Genomic DNA, 16,342 nt, shown 5'->3' on the forward strand with positions numbered 1-16,342 from the left:
TATCCTTTTATATATACATCAAAAGCTATTATAGATAATAGATGATGATTGAAATAGATGGTAGTAGCGCAGACAGAGGTTGCTCTCCATTTGTGTTATATTTCCCCAGTCGTCATGCAATACACACGGCGGTTCCTTATAATTCTTAAAGACGTGTATTTCTGTCTATCCATTGATCTTTCATAACAGGTATTTAAAACTATATACATGACCAGCTGGTGCCCGTGGTTTCGTTTGCATAAAAACAGCCTAAATCCAGGGTAAAACCTAGCTATAATCTATCTCCATTCCAAAATTCAGTCAAATTTTTTCAGTAATGTTTACGTAAAAGATTTACAAACAAACAAACAAACAAACATCCATCCATCCATCCATCCATCCATCCTTACAAACTTTCGCATTTATAATATTATAGGATATAAAAACAAATTTAATTACCATTGAAAATTAAGCTTTACGCAAGAATCTACATTTTATTTAAAGCTTTATTTTCAAGACTATCAAAGTGCGCAAGCGAAACGGGCCAGGTACAGACATGGCGCACCCGAGTGTTGAAGTTCTAATTCAATTTATAAGTAATGTAGCTAAGGTAAGTACATACTAATTTCAAAATTCTTTCTTTCAAGGCTTAGGTCCATTATACAAACTTTCAACTTTCCGAAAACTTCCTTTTACTTGTTTAAAGTAAAATATCCCTTTCCTTTAGGTATTGTGATTAGGGAACTTTGTATTTAATTTTGAAGATTAAACTTTCGGGTTTAGACTTCCTTTGTTTAAAATTAAGAGTCGGCAAAGAAAGTGGTGGGGTAAATGCTTTTAATGAATGCCTTAACTGGTTAAAATATAAAAAACAAATGTAGTCAGAAGTTACCAACTTAGTTTTAATTGATAACGGTATATAAAGTAATAGTTCTTTGATATTTAAAGACATATTAAGAGACCAGACCGATAACATAATATTATACACTATTCGACCGTTAAACTGTTGTTACTCGTGTTATGTTGGTAACTTCGGTTCTTCTACGAATCTCATTTGGTTTGATCAAGTCAGATACTTCAAGCGTAGCTCTCTCTATCTGTGACTCTGAGCCTTCTTATGATGCCCAAAGTAGTAATATGAAATACAACTTCTTTACAATGTGTCGATTGAATGAGCACCTGCACAAACGTTGCGTATTACGTTTACATAAAATACTAGCTGTTGCCCGCGACTTCGTCTGCGTTTGATTTTGTTTTTAAAGTATTCAGTATCGTTAAGCCTTAAATGAGTATAGTAGTATATATATGTATAACATATGACTGTCAATTAATTAAAGACAAATAATTTGCAATAAAATAAAATTGCGACTATAATTAAAGATCTAAGCTATCCTATCTCTTAAGTTGGAGCAGACTGCTCACGGTGTGCCAATTTAATTTAAAATCGGTTAAGTAGTTTAGGAGTCCATCGCGGACAAACATCGTGACAGGAGATTTATATATATTAAGATTTATCGATGAGACAATGAAACAAATTAATATATGTTTACATGGTTGTAAGTGAGTATGGTATGGGTACCGAAAGTAATGTAAATATTTATCTATGTATCACAACTGTGTATCAAAAGTATTATAAAATGCATATGAATATTTGAAACCAAAAATATTTGAACCCTCATCTCTCAGGCCATCGTGGCCTGAGTTATTTCCCAGTGCATATATTATTTAGAAGAATTCGAAAATTTTTAGCCAGCGTACATATATATAATTAAAACTTTTATTATATGAATAAACAAATAAAAGACACGCCGCGGATTTTTTGAACTTAGTCCGCGTGCTACCTTTATTACAATACTTGAAGGTCGGTTGATGTTGATATACGCGATATTTAATCTAAGTCTACATTTCTACCTTACCCAAGAACTAGGCTATAAAATGCAAAAAAGATTTGTTCAAGTCCGACTGGTAGTTCCAGAGATAAACGCGGTACCGCGACAGAGTGTTTCGCTCAGATACCGGAGCATCATACTCAAATTTGTCATCACGTCAACCTCGGCGCTCAATTTAGGTATTCATCGGAAAAAGAGAGAAAAGCTCATAATTATTGGATGACTAAACGCCCGAAATTAAGTTAGTAAGTATATCTAGACGTATTATAATAATTATATAGAAAGTCATAAAGCCGGTATCGAATAAATTTAGGTCCTAGTGCACTTTATACCAGGTACTTGAATGGAATGGCGGTCCATTTAATGTTGAGCGTAGGTACGATACAAAATTAGCAATTTAGATTTTTTAGTCTTCGGCTCTTACTTTGTTATTACATTTTTTTATCTAAACCACCTACCCTCCTGTTACATACTAAAAAATTAAAAAATAGTTTTGAGCCTATTTAAGTGTTTGCGCGACGCGTATGCTCACCTTTTTACCTACTTACTTCTGCAGTTCGAACACTGACTGTAATTACGTCAGTGGTTACGATGTAATATTTACTTCATTTGTCCTTTCCTTCATCAGAAGTAACGGACATCTGAATCAGGAATCATCCTGGAACAAAGACGCTATGATCGTACATACCTAGTAATAATATTATCTCCGTACACAATAAATACCTACATGAAACAGCACAATATTATTTAATACTAGCTGTTGCCCGCGACTTAGTCTGCGTTTGATTTTGTTTTTGATGTGGCGTTCAATTTAGTTGTAGTTCTAAAAAAAATTAAAGTATTCAGTATAGCTAAGCCCTAAAAGAGGGGTTTGCTGCTGTCCGCTAAGGAGTTCTGTCGTCTATCTTCAACCACATTCTGATCTACACAAAGTTTGGGCAAAATTAAACACATATTATAACCTCTATAGTACAAAAATAATTATTTAAATCGGTTATAATTTGTCGGAGTTATGGTGTAAAATCGTCAAACACTTTCATCCCCTCTCCCAAAGGAACCGAGCTTAATGTCGGGATAAAAAGTATCCTATATTACTTCTAACACTTCCAAGAATATGTGTACAAAGTTTCATGAGGATCGGTTTAGTAGTTTTTGCGTGAAAGCGTAACAAACAAACTTACATTGACATTTATAATATTAGTAGGGATTTTTTATTTCAAGCATTCAAAATATAACCTGCTTAACGAAGAAGGATAATGATAATGATAATTATGCAATAAACTCTTCTAGGGATGTATAAGAGAGACGATAGATATATTATGTAACAAAATATGGACTCAATTAATCTCACATTCTATTCCTAGGAGAAACGCAGCACTTTTACAGAAAAGCTTTTATATTTTAAAACGAAAAGACAACCACCATTATACTTTAAAATCATACAGGGGTGAAAGGTATCGAAAATATTCAGGATAAATACAGACGCAATTTGTCACCCCCCATTCACGTCGAACTCAGCGCTTTATCCATTAATCGCAAACAAAGCACGTAAAGAGAAAAGCTCGTCAATATCTAGGACGGCTAGACATCCGAAATTGCGATAGTTTATGTTGACATATTGATGTACATATATTATTAAAATCATAAAGAGTACGTATCGAAAACATTCAGGGTTTAATACGGACGCAATTTGTCACAGTAGGTGGCCAGTTTTACCGCAGTGGTTAAGCTATAGCTAAATAAATTTATATTCTAGGACCAGAGCTTCTTTACCGAAGTGGTCAAGCTAAAGTTAATTACATTTATGATCTATCACCAAAGCCTAACATTTTATTAACTGAATTTGAAGTAAAATAACTACTTCTTACCAAATGCGTATAAAAGTATATAAGCAGACAACAGACAAACAACAGTCTGTCCCTCTGGTTGTTTCTGCTGAGCTTCGAAAACTCTGAATCTGTTTTGGCGGTACTCTCACAGTCAGTAAGAAGAATTCTGTGTTTACACTGGGAGTAAACACAGGCTTCTTATAATTTGGCAATCGAAACTGTTAATTAATCTGTAGAACTGTCTCACTATCCCGGTTCGTGAGATAAAGCCTGGTGACAGTCGGACGGACAGCATACTCTTAGTAATATGGTCCCGTTTTGCCCTTTGGGTACGAAACCCTAAAATAACTTCATTCAAGCTTACTCGTTTTAAGTTTGTAAAGACAAAAGCCTCCTAGAGATGAAAATAGGATATTTCTATATCAATAGAAATAAATAGTTCTCGCAGTATTAATAAAATAACCAAAGTAATCGTAAGCAAATACGGGTGCAACAGGTATTGTGTGATAAATGGGTCAAGGTTGCGTTCAAAAACCGGTCTGCGTTAATTAATGTTTTAATTGAACGTTTCCATTTGTTTTGGTGTTGCATGGTTATCATTCGTTAATTGTTAATATTATGTAATTATGATTAAATTACGTAACTACTGTTCCGCTTCCGAGATACCGATGAAATGTAAAATGAAATGAAGTTTGTGTACCTATATATTAGATCCTTACATATGAAATTGTGTTTTGTTAGAGATATAAAACAGATTTTTAAAGTTTCTTGAAGTGTACCTTTGCCATCTCTTTGATCCCATTCCAAAAAGAACCATCGGCACGGGAATCAATAAAATCTTCGAAGGCGCTTGGAACTTCCCCATTGGATTTTCAAGAAGTTATTCAAATTTCGATAAAGATTGTAATCTGTTAGAGCAAGGTTCGGGGAGTACGGTGGATGTCTTAGACATTCAAATGGAAGCCGTCTGTTGTATAGCGTTTTCCTGAAGCAGCAGCGGCTTAGAGCAACTTCGAGCCTGGGTTGCTTAGCAGCTAGCTTTTCCATCATGGTTTGCAGTTGCTGACATCTGCCGTAATCATCTGGCCGGATTTAAGAAATCTGCAGTGAACGACACCGGCACTTGTCCACCAAACGATCAAAAGTAATTTTTTCGCTAGGGATCACCGATTGCGATGAGCGTTTCCGATCATCGTACAGCATCCATTTTTCATCACAGGTAATGATTCGATTTAATCATCTTCATTATTGTGCCGGTCGAGTAATGTAGCACATCACTCGACGCGCGTTTTCGGTTTGCGGTACCCACCTTCCAAGCTATTTCACTTCTTAATCAGCTTTTAGTGGATTAAAACAATTTTACAAGCAGCACCGCATCCTGCAGCTAGCTCCGACGTGGTTTGCGATGGTTCCGCTTCCACAATAGCCTTCAACTATCCAGTATTAACTTTGGTCTCCAGCCGTCCGCGGGGCTGGTTCTGCGGGTCGAAATGACCAGAACGAAAACGTTTGAACCGAAAACGAACCGTGTTTTCTTTAACGACACCGCCGCCATACACGTTATTATTCCTTCGAGCCGTTTCTGCAGTACTGGTGCCACGCAGGAACTCGTACTCAACGCGATATTTCATGTTATGTTGTAAACTTACTGACACAAAGAAAAAACCAAAATAGGAAAAAACAATTGAATTAGGGTTTTCAAAGCACAAAAGCATGAGTACCTAAATAGCTGTATAAATTTGAAATTGGGATTCCTAACGAAAGAGGAGACATTTGTGATCAAAGTGACCAGCCAGTACGAAAAAACGCCTATTTCGTAGGGATCTAATATTACAATTTATTAATCTTATATATATTGATGTTTTCACCGTGTTTTCATAGGTCACTAGTTCCGGTTCTACTGATTATTTTTCTTTGGATTCTCTTAGATTTCAACCCTCTGCAAACGGTCTGATTTCGTTCAAACTTTTTAGATATACTGAGGACCGATGCCAATACACTAATTTGATAAGGTTATTCCATTTTTTTATTAGCAAAAAAAAAGTTTTTTGTTAATTCGTATAAGGCAGGAATGAAGTTAATTTTAATTTCCAACCATTATCTATAGCCAATTTCTCTAATATTAACAAATTTTGAAAATTTTGATTTTACTTTTTCTTTAAAAAATTTCAAATTTGTTAAAGAAAAAGTAAAATCCACGCTTTTGTAGATAGACTAAACTAAAATTTAGAAATTAGTTTGGATATACGTGCGACAAGCGTGTTCTTTAGTTTTTTGAACTCTTAATTTATTAATCTAAGCTCTTCATCACAATATTAATCATTGTGCATGCAATATAACCTATGCAATCCAAGCGTAAGATTTTAACGACCTCTGTTAAGAACCAACAGCTCTCTCTTTCTGTTCGTTGGCGTTTGACCTTTTTCCATTGTTCTAACACTTCGTCCTTTGTTTCTTAGCCGACTTCCATTTCTTTAAACAAAAATCTTGGCCGCTAGAGAGTACTACGGTTTTAAAACAAAACGAGTTAGGTATACTTGTGACAAAGTAATCACACTTTGATTCAGGATTTCAAGAAATAATGTTAAGAAAATTAAAAATAGTTATATTTGTAACTCTACCAGATTTTCTTGAACTTGTGCTTGTTAATGCCTGACAGCAGGACACAGGTCTTCTTCCACATAGGTTAGTAATTACAAGTTATAATTACTTAGATGCGAGGGAGGTCTTAGTGAAATCTATAATTTGTAACGTCGGAATAAGAATTGTATGTTCGCAATCGTAGAGACTTTTTAGAGTAACATAACAATGCCACGTTAAAACAAAATGGACCCTTATATGGTTTAATTTTAGTCGCAAATTCTGTAATCCTGTTTTATATTTTGCCAAGAGCGTTTTTGCTGTGGAAATGTGGACGAATTTTAGCTTTAAAACAGGATGCACAAATTCCATGATTTGATAAAAATGTTACATATACTTTGGGCAAACAAGATCGACAGCGATCTTCAAGGCATGGAAGGACAATGCCACTGTCCTATCTTTCGCGCGGGTGTACTCATAATTTGTAGGCAGAAATACACGGTGCCGAACAAGTACTTTTGTCCCGACAACATTGCGAACTACTATACCAGCGAGGCAGTTACTGAATGCAACTTTACAAAAGCAGCTAACTATTAACCAAAAAAGATTTCTTTAGAACGGTAACATTCTGAGTTAACTAAGCTAGTTCAGCTTAACGACAAACCGTTAAATTAGAAGTTTTACCACCCATACCCCGGTCTAGATGAATCCAGCGTTTTAATGAGCAAGAAAACATACCACAGTTAAGTTATAACAATTAACCCAGATTGAGATCTCAAACAGTGCGGCCGTGATGAAACGTCTTTGCTTTCGTTGCGGTCCAGTCCATTGTATGGTGCTACTCTCAAACAATCCCATTATTTTTACATACAAAAGATCTTTACGCTCCATTTATTAACGCATGTAAGAGACATTTTATACGTTTTAGTTTGTTTGCGTGTTTGTATGTTTTGGCGCATAACGCTTAAACGGGTGCATCTATTTTACTGCGTATTGAGTGTAAAAATATAAATACATAAGGCAAAATAATTTGTTTTTGTTTAAGCTCGCTGATATCCCTGATGATTAATTTGACTGATCGGAATACCGCTCAATGTAGCTCTGGACACCTCAGCTTAGCTCCACTCCGCTTCAATGGAAACACTTGCCACTTTTCACTACTCTTCACTCCGCCCAGCCCCGCGTCAGTGAAAATACACCCTTAAGGATGTCCAGCATGTGCCGAGTGTTTGAAGCAGCCGACGACGCTGCCTCCGGCATTAGCCGGCGGATTCTTTGGTCAAACAACCAAACGAATAATATTTTCGTTCGGTCAAATAGTCTTCTTGCTTTTATACGTTACATATTTCCACGTGCAGATTAACAAAAAAATTAAACCACCCATATCCATTTACAATCTGGGAGACAAAACGTTTACCTCGCGGCGGAGCCTTTCTGAATGGATTTAGACAATCCCATTGAAGATCGTTAACCTCAGAACCGGTCCGCACTAATGAGCGGTAATTGGCAAACATTTGCTTGATTATGCAATGCGGCAGTTTGTTGGACTAACAATCTATTGGAAAGGTTTTTCATTGGCTCCTATTATGTGATTTAAATAAATAGGTTTATAGACCAGGGCTCCACTGCAGTACGCCAACTTGAAGATACAATGGCACCAATGATACCTAAGGAGATTTGGCAATTCAGGTCATTTTCTTTCTTTAATTGTGTTCTAACGAAAATTTTACCAAAAATCTTTATCTAACTAAAGGAGACCATAATGAAGCGGTGATAGTCCAGTGGTTAGGACTTAGACATTACATTCAGGGGGCCGAGTTCGAATCCCAGCTCGCGTTTCAATGGCAGAAAAGACTGGGAGGAACCAAATCGAATAGTTAGAAAGCACACTTTCCGAAATACTCATAGACCTCGTTGGCATAGCTCAGCCAATGATACATGTGAACGTGGCCGCTTTATTTTGCTCGCTCGTTACACTTATTTTGACATAACCATTACATTAACCCCACGAAATCAAAATAGGTTTATGAAATTGATTTCAAATTACACTCAAAGGATAAAAAGAACGATAGATTTTTTTATCTCTTAACTTCTTAAGCAGGCGGTGTTTTTATATTTCTTGATAAGATCTTCGGCCCTCGGTAGTGTTGCCCAAATGCAAGAACAAGACGAGACTTAGCCAGTCTTGGTCTTGGTCTTGCGCCAATACACCTGGTCTTGGTCTTGGTCTTGGTCTTGCGCTCCCAGTCTTGGTCTTGGTCTTGGTCTTGCAGCAAGAGTCTTGCAATTACCTATTAGTCTATTACTATTTATTAAAGTTTACTTTAAATCTTAGAAAAACGTATTAGAATTGGAACATTGTGAGCTTGAATTAACATAGCCATAGTAAAGATCAAGCAGATTAATAAATAACTGAAGATTTGATAAGAAATTCGAAAAATCAACTGACCTATATGTCGTTTTCCATGGAAGTAACTGTTTCTTAATAAACATTTATGATTTATAAGCTTACATTTGCTAAAACATGTAAAAAAACAAATTAATTACAATAACTTGACTGTATTTTAAAGAACAATACTTATCTGTCTAGAAAGAGATTGAACCCTCAACTTATAAGAAATTTAATAAAAGAGTTTTACGATTTATCATTTATTTGAATAAAAAATAAAATACAACACAAATCAACAGCTTTATCATTAGGTTATGATACTTTATATCAATTCTTTTGACCAAGAATTAATACAAAGTAACCATCTGGCTGACTCATCACTTAACCTATTTCTATGTTTTCTAATTACTAATGATGCTTTAGAAAATAACCTCTCAGCAGGTACTGAAGTTGCAGGTATTGAGAGAAAATCACGGGCCATTTTCGATAAAATCGGATACTCTGTCTCATGCGTCCTCCACCAATCTAAAATCACCAATCTGAAACTTATTTATTCTTTGGAACACCTGTAGGTACTCTTAAAATTCGAAATTATTTTGCATGAATAGTGTCAAATGTTATGATTTAGGCGCGGCGGCAACGATTGTTTTAGATTTCAAAAGAAGCCGCCGGCGCGTGTATCATAACCATGTACTTCCGAAAAGCGGCAAATTTCTTTGAGAAGTAAGTACAAAACCTTTGATGCCGCATTATCAAAGTGCCGATGGTTAAAACATAACTATGCATGCACTCAGTTTGATTTTAATAGATATTTTTTTATTCGCTATGTTTATGGTATTAGTCGTAATGCGCATAGGTCCAGTTTTTCATATTCTTTGATATAGTTTTTTGCGTCTCATAGAATTCCTAAGCGTACCTACCTACCTATACACCGAACTGTTACACCTAACTACTCCGTGAAATAGCGCTAAGTCCTAGCTGCAAGACGCAAGAGTCTTGCAGGCTATGTCTTGTTCTTGCTCAAGTCTTGCACGGTCAGTCTTGGTCTTGGTCTTGCTAAAAATACGCGGTCTTGTTCTTGGTCTTGGTCTTGCAAAAACGCAAGAACAAGACCAAGACTGCAAGACCAAGACTGAATTTGGGCAACACTAGCCCTCGGGCACATCGCCGAGACAAAACGCTAATTCTTTTTTCATTCCCTGCTCCTAATACCTATATTACTTCAGTTTTGCATTAGCCCCTTAATCTGGAATTTGCACTTTAACAACCTGTCGTCGTGACCTTTAACGTACACATAAAAAGTTATAACTATCTTAACAATAACTACCTACTGACAGTTAATTGTTTACAACAACAAAAAATATGATAACAATGCGAAGTACCTAGGTATTAAAATTGAAACGTTGTGTGCTAACCAAGTAGCTAATTAGGATATCGTTCATTAAGATACAGTTGGTGGGAATTATCAAAACAAACTAAATAAGGGATGCCCACAAAGTATCGTTAAATGAACCATTAATATAATATAGTCGGTATATGATTTCGGCTGAGTAACATATGGCTGTTAGTAGAACCAAGAGTTCGGCGATTTTATGATACAAAGAAACACTGATGATGACACTTTGGTCTGGTAAGAGGCTATTAGCCCGTGGCTAGTTATCACCCTACTGACAAAGACGTGCCTGCAAGTGATTTTAGAGTTTAGTGGATTATGGCTTATAATTGCCATAGTACTCGAGGTTAGCCCGCTACCATCTGAGACTGCATCATCATTTACCATCAGGTGAGATTGCAGTCATGGGCTAACTTGTAGTCAGATAAATAAAAAACTTTTTTCTTTATTCATGTAAATAATTACATGTCAATGCTCGGCATACCCATTAAAATGGTAAAAAAGAACAGCACGTTACTAACCTACCGAACATAAATTCTTCGTATTCTTAAGTTTTAATTTACATTCGAAATAAGTACAGTCCAGTTACTAAGTTATAAATCTTTCTGCTGGAAATGCCTTGGCCTGGTTAGTTACCGTTAAAAATATGTTACGGTAGTTATTAATCTTGTTTATAACTATAAGGAGGATATAATGTGTAAGTCAAAAATATATTATAATAATTTTACTTTAATGGATGGTAATAATATAATAAATTTAATATGGTCTATGGTAGGTATGGTATACTTTGCACTTGATCAAAGCCCACCAACAATTTCAGCAGTGTTGGTGGGTTCAGGGATTTGTGCCCAGGATTTTAAATAGTTGAGGATAGGTTATTTATAAAAGATAGCAAAAGATAGTTATAAAAGATTTCAGCCCGTATTTTTTTGAAATTTCCGTATTTTTGTGAAAAATCTGTGGATTAAATAGTTTTTTTTTGTCGCACGTGCGCTGCGACAATAATATAAATATAAAACAAATATAAAAATAAGGGATTACAGATTTTTCACAAAAATGTGATTTTAAATCGCCATTTTTAAGCATTTTTTTTTTAAATGAGTACGTTTATTATCAAGACACAATTATATAGATAGCCCTTGCCCATTACAGTATGGCACCTGGTCGCATAGCTTAGGAGGCAATGAAAAATTAATATTTCGGGACTACGGCCATTGCCAATATAACATTTTAAGTTACGAGGAGTAGTAATTAACAATAACTTTTATATATAACAGAACTATTCGGTGTAAAAACTTTCGATTTCTAAGAATTAGGAAAACGTGGTGACTTAGAAATAAAATAATGGTTTCTGTATAAGTAATGAAGTTTTTATACCTCACGCACACAACTTATTTATGGTAGTGACTAATTAGTTTTTTGTTATTTTCCCACTAATGAATTCCTAGATCCACTTTTTATTTAATTCTCTAGAGTGAATATTAAGGCCCACGCACATTTTGGAAGGTCGCATCATAATGCTTTCTCCACATGAGGCAACTAAGACAAGGTACGGAAAAAAGACAAACTTTTACATTAAGATCCTAACCTGGAAGCCAGATAGTGCCGTATTCGTTTTAAGAAAGACATGGCAATATTATGTGCGTACGTCTGTGCGAGACAAACAAAATTTACAGAATTGCTTCAATAGGAAAACTATACCAATTATTTACTTTATTTAATAAACATAGAAATTCGAAACTGAATATTTTCTTTTACTAAGAATATTTAGACGTAGTTTAGCAGAAAGAATAATAAAAATAAAATGTTTACATGCCAATGTGGTTTTGTTTCCATGGTCATAAAAGAGTAAATTTCCTAAATTTATTCTTGGCTCTCTTTCGCTTAATGAAAGTCCTTGCTTATTGGACCATATTCGGTGCCAAAAACTTTCATTTTGGTAAATTTTGGGAGGTTAAGTCTACTTAACTACGATTTTATTACGATTTTTTTTAAATAATTTATTTATTTTTTCAAATGCTTCTATAGCATTATTTGAAAATAAATTAAGAAGATTGTTAATTATGCCGACGCGCTAGATTTGTGGACGCAACGTTTAAATACGATATAAATGAAGCTTTTTGTGCACGGCTTCGTGCGAAAATTTGCGCAATTAAATAGAAAATTACTCCATGTCGTTAGCCTTTTAGTGACCTTACTTTATGTTATTATGGATTCACACGATATGTTTTGGCGGAACTTTGTCTACAAAAGTACTTCATATTATAGAATAATATAGTTTGTTGATCATATCGATAGCAGCATTAATTAGACTCTAGGTGTAACACCCAACTACTCTAGTCGAATGGCGTATTGCGCGTCTAGACAGACAAAAATAAGAAAACTTTTTTTTGTTATGTAAATAACAAAAAAAAACATCTAGTTTCCAAGGCTTTATAAGAAAATATTAAATTATATGCAGAGACTTTTGTGTACAAAATACTTTCTGTGTTTTTTATTTGTTAGCAATATGCAACTTTTTGTACTACTGATAGTAGTACAAAAAGCTGGAAGAGATCTCTTATAGAGATAAGCTTTCCTTTGTACACTTCATGTATCTTATGTTCACAATCACAATTTATGGTACATAAATAATAAATAAAATAAATAAAAAATAAAATTGCTACAATTCTGTTATAATATTTTGTAGGCATTGAAATGTCTCAAACTTATTTACTTTAAAAGTATCAGAAGTCAGGTACAGTTGCATGTACTCATGAAAGATAAAGTTTAATTCCCCTTGTTTATTCTTTAGGTCATAGCTCGGAGTATCTTCTAGTAGTTCTGACTTTTGAAAGGTGGTGTTAGTTGAAGTGTGACAAAACACTGCATAATTTTTTGACATTACACCAAATTTATGATGAGGGTAATTAATTAAGCTAAGGATGATGAAAATACCTTATAACATATATTTTAACTTTTATTATACCCATTCAAATTTATCTGTGTGTTTGTAGACAACAAGCAACATGGTATGAATTCATTTAAAAAAAGTCACTTTAATTCATATTAAATTTTTAATTACATATTTGTATATATATGCAAATAAATTTAAATCTTACTATACTCAAGACTTTAGTGTAAAGACCCTGAAATTTACTTATCAGATTTCAATGTATATTTCACACTTCACAAGGTCGGGTCATTTCGCCTGTTTGCGTCCACTTAGTGGAGTTGTTAGGTTTGAACGTGAAAAAAAAAATGTCCGTGCGGTAGTTTTTAATCAAATATGGTTGTAAAGTAGTCCCTATATAGTCTTGTCAAGTTTAATGCACAGTTTTGGACAACGCATCTGATGTTTTATTCTACACAGGTACAAATAGCTGAAACAGGCGATTTTCCCATTTTGCGTCCACAAAATCCAGATTGCGTCCGCCTGTGGACCAATTGGCGTCCACCTGTTTAGAAATAATTAGGAAGGGAAATAGGAAATAAAAAGGGAAGCTTGTGATTTTAATCAAAACATTTATTTAATAATTGCTGATATTATAAAAGTAAACATAAATTGCACTTCAGGATATTTTTTTTCTCCTCTAACTAACTCCATTAATAGATTCACTATTATTTCGAATATCATGTCGATGGCTTTATAGGATTCTATTTTACCATTTCGGTACAAAGCCTTTAAAATTGGCCAAGTGCGAATCGGACTCGCGCGTTCCGTGTTTTATTCTATTTTTTAATATTTATTGTTATAGCGGCAATAGAAATACATCATCCATGAAAATTTCAACTGTCTTACTATCACGATTAATGAGGTACAGCCTGGTGACAGACGAACAGCGAAGTATTAGTACTAGGTTCCTGTTTTTACCCTTTGGGTAAGGAACCCTAAAAATGGAACAAAATTCAAATATTGGCAAATACATAAAATAATTTTCGTATAATAATTGTATATTTTTAGGTTAGGTAGGTTATAAAGAGTATATTTAAATAAAATTATATAAATTTTACTCTATTATTTTCGTGTGATAAAAAGATGGACGCAAAATGTTATAGGGTTTCTAGGAAATGTAGGAAAACTGTGCGTACAAGTCTAATTTTTGACATTCATTATCTTTTTTTATATTTCTAATAATATGGACGCAAATCGGCCATCATATTATGCATGTTAATGTTGTTAATTTTGATAGGAAGTTTATATTGTTTTTCCCATGTTATCGTATTTAATTAAACATCTGACTGAGAAATAGTTAGAGTAATCTGCGTCCACAGCGGACGCAAAGTGATTTTTTTATAAATTTTATGTACCAGTTCGCGTCCACCTTATATAAAGCTGTCAGTAGAAAAATATAAGCACAAACATCGTTATTCCTATAGTGTGGTTCACAATTCAGGTCTAGGGATAACAAAGTATTCTAAATTTCACATAAACACCTTAAATACTTACCGTGAAAAGTACAGCTGCTCACTATTTTTTTTACAACACATTCGCGCGTCGGCACTTGTTGGTTGCACACGCAAGATTAGTTTATTTTTCATTAAATTTGGGTTGCACGCACAGATCTTTTGTTTGTGTGTGAGTACCTGTCATAGGTCCGAACATCAATAGAAGCGCTCTTGTTTAGATTGGTGTGTCGGTATTGTTATTTTTCACTGTTGTAAAACAGTGTACCGTCGTTTGGACGCGAATTGGGCGTCGGACGCGAAAAGGCGAAAAGACCCTCTATGATTTAAAAAAGAAGAGCAACAATGGGCAGTAAACATTAAACCTAATTTTTTGAATCAAGCATAATTTCTATTTTTCTTAACTGCCATATAATTTTTTAAACATGTTAAAAATAATAAAGTCATACATAAAGAAAATATATATATTTTTTTTTACTTACTACACACTTGTTTTTCTACTTATAAAATATACTTTACACTAATGATTTTAGCCTAACCTATTACTTTTATCTTCACATTTTCAGATCTGGCTAAACCAAGTAAAAAAATTAAGTAAAAATGCACATTGATGATTGAATGATTAAATGTATTAATATACCTTGACCAAGCCCGCAAAAGTAGAGTGTGGACTAATGCTCGTGATGAGCTTTTAAAATTATTAATAGTCATATGGTAGAAATAGAAGCAAGATCAAAAGCAACTCTAACAGTATGCTAGGTACAGTGATAACAAATTTGGGCCTATCCCTCATAACAAGTCCAGTTAGCTGATCACAACATCCACTAGACCAACTAAGCAGGCATCTCTTTTCTTTCTTATGGTCTTTTGTACAGTGGCTTGGACCACTATTATTAAGCAGGAATTTATTTAATTAAAAATCAGATGGGATTTAATTTAAAATACAACAGGGAAAATCGAATAATAAGGTATTATAATTATTGACATTTTTTTTTTTTCAAAAACAACTTTCATGATTTTAATATGGCTTTATGCATTCCATATGTATCACCTCAGGGCTAAGAACAGTTACTATCAGTTACAGCAGTGGCTATACAGTTATGGCCTATCATAATAAATTAATTCACTTGTAACAGATCTTTGTTATGCTCACAGTGATCTGAGTAACGGTTAAAAGGATATTACAGTAAAATTGTCAAAAACTAGGTATAAATCCAATGTAAACAGACTATTATGTAGAACAAAGTAAATACCTCCATATTTTGAACTGACATTGAATCATCACATTACAGGTCAACCAAAAATTATGTATACACAAAGTAAGACGATATAACGATTCCACGTATAATAGTTACTCAAGTATTTTTGGCGAGCGTCCACGCCTCTCAAGAGAAAGGAGCCCAGTAGTATCAAACAACAAATAGTGACCTTTTGTTGAACGTTAGTTCAGTTTGTACCTACCTTGTCTCCTGGAATGTTTTTGGCCGACATGGTGTGTCACCTTCCAGTCCCTTTGCCCGACGTCGTCGTGAGGACAATAATTTATCCAAAGAAAGGAGCTCAATGCTGCGGTACCCCAGCATACGACACAAATCACTTCACTTTACCCAATCACTTGGCCATCATCACTGACCGAACGTTGCATTAGAGCCACAAACACAATAAACTAGCCATCGCCTGGCGTCGTGATCAACACGATTTCCCATTGAGATTCATCGGTACTAATAATTTTTCATATCACAAGTCACAACACACAAACACAGCGAGTAGCGACTGGACTGACAGAAGCTAACTTGATTGAGGTTGACGGAAAATGGCGAGTCGGCCGTCGGGGGATGGTTGCTGCCGCCCCTCTCCACCCGCGCATGCTGGGTCCGATTTAGTTTTCTATTTCTCA

General features: G+C 34.7%; 1 protein-coding gene across 1 annotated transcript in view; it reads right to left on the reverse strand.

The window, feature by feature from the left end:
* Positions 1 to 16,284, reverse strand: part of LOC120625462 (ubiquitin-like protein 3) — a 223,980-nt gene extending 207,696 nt beyond the window's left edge. Inside the window, exon 1 of the mRNA XM_039892544.1 lies at positions 15,907 to 16,284. Within this exon, the coding sequence (XP_039748478.1) occupies positions 15,907 to 15,936 (30 nt within the window). The 5' untranslated portion in view covers positions 15,937 to 16,284. The remainder of the gene's footprint in view (positions 1 to 15,906) is intronic.
* Positions 16,285 to 16,342: the final 58 nt, after the last annotated feature.

The sequence above is a fragment of the Pararge aegeria genome, chromosome 7 (assembly GCF_905163445.1).
Source record: "Pararge aegeria chromosome 7, ilParAegt1.1, whole genome shotgun sequence".
Lineage (NCBI taxonomy): Eukaryota > Metazoa > Arthropoda > Insecta > Lepidoptera > Nymphalidae > Pararge > Pararge aegeria.